This window comes from Kryptolebias marmoratus, linkage group LG9 (genome assembly GCF_001649575.2).
Source record: "Kryptolebias marmoratus isolate JLee-2015 linkage group LG9, ASM164957v2, whole genome shotgun sequence".
NCBI lineage: Eukaryota > Metazoa > Chordata > Actinopteri > Cyprinodontiformes > Rivulidae > Kryptolebias > Kryptolebias marmoratus.
Window position 1 is genome coordinate 8,832,754 of NC_051438.1, and position 6,621 is coordinate 8,839,374.

The 6,621-nt window shown below is 43.3% G+C and overlaps 1 protein-coding gene across 1 annotated transcript in view; it reads left to right on the forward strand.

Moving 5' to 3' along the window:
• Positions 1–6,273, forward strand: part of micu3b (mitochondrial calcium uptake family, member 3b) — a gene marked incomplete in the record, with an annotated part of 23,002 nt that extends 16,729 nt beyond the window's left edge. The window contains 4 exon segments of the mRNA XM_025006711.2: positions 1,117–1,225; positions 1,536–1,693; positions 2,058–2,126; positions 5,463–6,273. Coding sequence (XP_024862479.1) covers positions 1,117–1,225; positions 1,536–1,693; positions 2,058–2,126 — 336 coding nt within the window.
• Between the last annotated feature and the right edge of the window lie 348 nt (positions 6,274–6,621).

Sequence of the window (6,621 nt, forward strand, 5' to 3'; positions counted from 1 at the left end):
CCCCCCCCCCGTCCCTCGCAGCGATGAGTAAAAGCACGACTCAGGGTGTTTGAACCGCCGCGAAGCAAAGCCGCACCGCAGAGATGGGATCTTTTAAGAAGAAGATCCGTCTGTGTGGGCTCCAAAAAAAGGCACGGCGCTCTGAGGGGATTTCTAAAACGTTTCACCTTCTTCTTTGTGACCTCCCGAGGAAACCTGCAGTCGGCTTAAGTTTTCTACAAACACAAAGTTTTATGTCCTGACATGCCAACATGTTTTGTTTTTTGTTTTTTTTTCCCCTCCATCTATAATGGTTTGTAACGATCCTGATTTGTGAGTAGGTGGGAACATTTCTCCCTGTTCTCCCCCCCCCCGATAATGTTCGCTGAATTAGCTGCTGAGTGAAACGGCCTCATTTCAGCTTTAACGTGTTTCTCCTCTTGGCACGCTGACCCGCCGCCGCCGCCTCGAGTAGCCTGTTGCTAGATCTCCATTGATAATCAAGTGGGTCTCGTCATTACGCTAAGCAATATTTTACGGTTCCCACATTGTTAAAACAGCAAAGTGTCACAGATTAGTCATTACTCCATTTGTTAGGCTGTGTGCTGTCTGTTCCCCCCCCCCCGCAGGTAAGAGAAGCAGCTAGTAGCCGCACGCAGGACGGTCGAGTGGACATCAATGGGCTCAGCGTTTGAGTCATCAGCCAAGCCTGAGATGTTTTGGGGATTCATCACTTTTGTTTTTGTTTATTCAAGTATCAGGTTAATCTGCTTTAGAAAAGTCTGCCTGACCTCTTCCCAAAAAGCTACAATCCTCCCCTCACACACACAAACACACACACACACCCCACCGCTGACAGCTCAGCGTGTCCATACTGCACAGGGGAAACCCGGCGATGTATACTTTGTGTGTTTGGGCGTGTCATCTATCTGATGGCGACGAGCTCCCACACACACACACACACACACGTGCGCGCTGAAGGATTCCTCAGAGAGATGAAAGGAGCCAGATTATGCATTGTGTGAATTTTAGCACCGTTCCTTTCCCGGGCGGGGAGGGTTCGACACATGCTCCTCAGAAGCGACAGGTTCACTAATCAGAACCTTGTTTTTTTTTCTTGCTCTTCCTTCTGTTCAGGGAATCACCTTCGAGGAGTTCAGGTCCTTCTTCCAGTTCCTGAACAACCTGGAGGATTTCACCATCGCCATGCAAATGTACAACTTCGCCCACCGCTCCGTCGGCCAAGGTGAAGCGTCACAGCCCCCCACCCCCACGAGACACACTGATTCTAATATGAAATACGAGATAGCTCAGAAAGGGGCTTCGCTTTATTCTTGTCGGTGTCGCTTTTCGGAAGTTTTAAGCTTCGGTCCCAACACTTCGATTACGTCCTGAAAGTGTTCAAACCTGACGTTCAGCCAGTTTGTTTCTTGTTGACAACCTTCGTGCCTTTGCAACATGACATGAGCGGCCCTGCAGGCTTTGACCTCCTGCGGGTCGAGTGCGGTGGGGGACGCCACGCTGACGTCTCGGATTTCTAACTGAACGCGTTGCAGAGGAGTTCGCGCGCGCCGTCTACGTGGCCACGGGGATCAAGCTGAGCCGCCACTTGGTCAACATCGTCTTCAAGATCTTCGACGAGGACCGCGACGGCAAACTCAGCCACAAGGAGTTCGTCGGGGTCATGAAGGAGCGGCTGCACCGCGGCGACGGGGTGAGAAACTAGAGTCCGCCGAGCGTCTCTCAGCAGGAAGTAGCCGCCTCACAGCTGCAGAGCGGCAGAAACGTCCCCAGTTTAAAGGTGGAAACAGGAGCAGATTTGTGTTTCGGCATCTACGTCTGTATCAAAGTCACTCTCACTGAGCTCCTGCCCTCCTTCATAATTTGGACGTCTTTTACGTCCTCCTTAAGATGACAGAAGGGGACATGTCCCGCTCGTTCGTTGACTGAAGTTCTGCAGAGGAGGCGCGCCTCGCCAATTAGCTGTTGACGTGAGGTTTCACTGCCACCTAGAGGGGCAAATAGCTTCTTACTTCTTACCGAGCTGGATCTAACCTCGCTGTCTCCCGTGTTCTCAGGGCGTTCGAGTGGACGAAAAGTTCATCTCCTTCAAGTCCTGCATGAAGAAGGAGCTGTCAGGCAAATAGGTAAAAAGGTTTTCATCGCGTTGAGAGAATTATGTGACAAATGAAATAAGATATATATAAAAAACCCTCACAGGGGACATGTCGGGAGTTTTCTATTTGCAGTATTTTCCATCTTCAGTCAGTCGGTGTGTTGCTCCGTGTGGTTCGGTGTTTGGCCTGAGGCGTTAGGTTACACTGTAATATTAACGCCTGAACAGCTGCCACCAGATACCGGCTTAGATCTGCACACATGAGCAGCGGGCGGCCGGGTTTTAAAGGTGTATACGTGTTTCAAAGAGAAGAGAAGGCATGTCTCTGACGAGGGCTTAATAATCAACCCTGATTAAAAAAAAAACAGGAAGAGAGCTTAATTTGTGTCCTTTTTTCCCCCCACAATCAGTTCTCTGAAATAGAAAAAAGAAAAGAGACATTTAGTTTTTAATCAGAGCAGGAGTGCAAAGAAGAGTTCAGATCTTGCTGCTAATTTTTTTCCCCAAGATGAATGAAACGTTGTCATTTCCTTCATTTCTTCTCTGCGTAACGGGACGCATAACTCGCACACCGATACGGGCTTCGGTTTTAGGCTCACGGTGTTTTACTACAGGAAATAAAAGAAAAAAACGTGCCAGATGTTAGTTTATTTTACCCCTCTTCATCAAACAGTGAGGGGTTAGAGGGTCGTGGGATTTATCAACTGATACCTTTATTATAAAATTAAAAACATAAAATACATACTGTTCTGTCATTAACCCAACCTGAGCTGTAAACGGTGTCTCACAGGCCTTGTGGAGCTCTTTGTCTTAAAGAAAACAAAACAAAAAGGGAGCATTTCTTTTAGTTAGTTTAACTGAGACTCAGCTGAATAAAAGATAATTAATAACTAAATAACATCTCTCTGTGTGCAAATACTAAATAAATAAAAAGTAAACCATCCCACCTGGTTTCTCAGGTAGCTGAGTGCTGATGTGCTGTTTCTATTAAACACTTGGTGACGGGTTTAACGGTGTTTATTAGACCCCAGAGAATGAGTCAGTGCTCCTGAATTATGACCCTTTCAGCTTGCCATACGTCCACCTCTCTTTGCGCCGTTTAGCTCACGTGTTTAAATCTGACTCGGACATTTTGTGCTTTTCTCCGATCCCCGGTTAAATGTGAATAATTAGAGGAAAAGATAAAATATAGTCAACTTAGAGTCAGCAGGGAGTGGATAGAGTCTGGCTCAGTTCAGTCATAATAAATTCACATTTCATGCCTCCGTCTGAAGCAGATGATTTATATAAATACAGTAAAGATGTCCGTAACTCTGCAGTCCTTTTTTATCTTTTCCTCTTGTGTTTTTAAGACACAGAAAATTAAAAATGCACATTTAGGTGAACTAGATGCTTTTGTCTACCAGACTTTCATGTAAATCTGTGTTTAATGACATAATTCTTATTTTTTAGATTTAAAACTTTATGATATTTCACATTCACTCAGACATTTTTAACAAAAAAATCTATTTTTTTTTAAATTCAAACCCTTTTTTTCTTACTACTGTATATTTTATAGCCTAATATCAAGATCTTCTTTCAAATATTAGATTTCTTTTCACATTATTTACTCTATTTTCCGATGTATTAAGTAATAAAAAGTGAGACGTCTCATCTTAAAAATGTCCGATTCGGAACGTGATTGTTCAGTTTTCACGTTTCTTCTCTGCAACTCGATGCAAACTGGTTCATATTGTCATAGACAACGCCTCATTTGCATCTAACCTTTCAAAGACATTTATTATAAGAAGTACTAAACGTATTGCAGGTGAGGATTGTGAAAATTATTACTTTTCTTTTCTCTGCATGTTGTGTTAAAGAAAAAAGTGAGTTTTTTAGTGAGGTTGTTGGTGTGTAAACATAGTTTTAGAAGCTAAATACTTACAAATATGTTCATGGTTAGATTTATTTATTCCATATTTTCAGAGCTGCAGCACTTTATGTTCGTTTGAATGTAATCCATCAAATTAAATCTCCTTTATTGTCCCCTACGGGAGTTTATTTTTTATGTTTTTTCTTTGCTGCAACGTTCTACCCTGTAAAGACAGAACGTTTGTGTCGTGAATTAAAGTAAAGGTGCAGGAGAGTTTGAGAATTCATGCTGCAGTTTGAGTTTCTAATTATCAACACATTAGGTACAGAATAAATGAGACATCCCTAAAGGGATAGTTCAGATCTTTCGGAGTGGAGACGTTATGAATGATTAATATCTTACCTGCTGTAGATGGCTTTTTGAGCAGCAGGACAAGCTAACGGCTAACCCGAACAGAACCAGTGATTTGCTGCTGTCTGTATCTCACTGCGCTGGGACTACTTTGAGTCCAAAAACTGAGGAAAAAAATCCATAAATTTTCACCTGGAGTAACACTGAGTTGGTATTTGGGACACGATTACGTACATTTGTAACTGCAAATACACTGAGACATTCCTGCAGTCTTTTGTGCATAACGTAATCACAAAGTGTCTTCATTTTGTCTCAACTGGAGCGCAATTTCTTTCCCTTTTCCTGGTCTCCGATCAGTCACTATTTGGTTTCTCAGGTCGCCCAACCCTCCCCAAGTTGTCTCACATGTCTCTCCCTTTCTGACTCACAGAAACCAAACGAATACGGGTTTGATGAGCGTTCCAGGTGCCTGTGACAATCAGATTTTTTTGTCAAGGCCCTGAGACTCACGCCAGGAAACTGAGAACCCCTCGTGAACGTTTCGAGACAATTTTAGAGAATCCTTCACGATTGCAGTTCGCAATTTGTTGCCAACAATTGCAGACCAGTGATTTACGGGCTTTAAAGCAACTTCAGTTTTAAATACCTTATTTTTAAACCTTTACATCATTATCAGTCCCACATCATGCAGCAGAAATATGATTCCTGCTGGAAGTGCTACAGCTAGTTGCTGCTGTTGCTGTTTGTAGCTGTAAATAACCATAAAATTTCATTTAAATAAATGTAATGTGAAACTGACAGCAGTGTAAGGGTTTATAAATTAGCCTTCACGTGAAGAGCTGTGAAATTTTTCAGACTGGCCTTGTTTTAAGACTTTGGTCTGGGCCACACTCAAAGGACTAGCCTTTAGCTCGTCAGTCCAGTCAGAATTAAACTCTTGTTTCTCCAATCTGAGGCCATCCAAAGAGCTGTCTGCATCAGGTAACGTGTTAATGGTTCATAAGCGATCCACAGAACCTCACGTCAGAGTGTCTGAAATATCTCGTCAAACTTGAACACAGCAGAATGACAAACGATTGGCCTCACACACACACACACACACCCCATGATGTCCCATTACACCGTGTGACTGAGCTCATGTGTTTCTCTCTGTTTCGTTTCCAGTGAAGACCTGAAGTCTGGATCGGCTGTGCCTCTGTCAGGACACCTGGGTTCACGCATGCTGCAGCAGCTTACGGCTCTGTTTGGGAATTTTGGGTATTTAAAACAAAAAAAAAAGGATTTAACACAAACAGGAGTGTTATTGAACTCTTGATGCACTACTTTCAAAATGCTTTTAAGCGTTTATTCGTCACGTATCGAAAATAATTTACACTGAGGAAATTACATTATTATTTATTCTTGCTTATCATTATTTATTTATCTAAACTGATTATTTTAAGTATGTTTGCCACTCATTGTTATTATTAGCTCTCCTTCATGCATGTATCTGAAAAATGGTCGTCTTGTCTCACTCCGACCCAAACCCGGTCCTGTTCAGTTGCAGAAATCTCACCTCCTTTTGTCCTTTTTCTTGGCTCTGCAGCTTCCTGCAGAGATCAGCGCAGAACAGACCCCCCCCCCCTCCTCCTCCTCCTCCTCATCTTTCCTCCAAAGCTCTGCAGCTAAACTCTGAACACGCTCCCTCGGACCGTGGCCTTTTTTTTTTTTTCTCTCCATTTTATCACTGTTTAACCACCGGCAGCTAACGGTGTTAATCATTTCTGGACTCGAAGACTGGAGTGTTGTTCTGCTCCCAGCATGGAGCGCCTCCTCACAAATACACGTGCAGACCACTGAAGCCGTGTGTTTGTTCGTCTCTGCTCAGTTCATCACAGGTTTTAAAGGAACTATGCTTTTTAAAAAAACAACAAAAAAAAAAACGACCTTTAGGTTGTATGATGAAGAACCTGCTGGGCTGCATGTTACCTGAGGACTCCTGATGTTTCTTTGTGTGGTGTGTTGTAAAAAATGAAAAACAAAAACACTGAAGCTGGCACGATTTTACATTTTGCTTTAATATCTCACCAGTTGTAGATAGTTCCTCTGAACGGTTTGGAGGAATAAGCTGGTCTGAACGCAGCCGTGTTGGATTGCTGCCGTCCTAAAAACAAGTCACATTTTCAAACTGTCATCATAGTTCGATACTTAAACCTTTCGGCTGCTGTCAGTTTTCCACGATACGGTTATTCTGGTTGTTTATTCCCGCTGGAAGAGCTACAGCTAGCTGCTGCTGCTGTTTGTGCTCAGAAGAAAAGTGCAGAGCTCGATGTAAAAAAGCGGT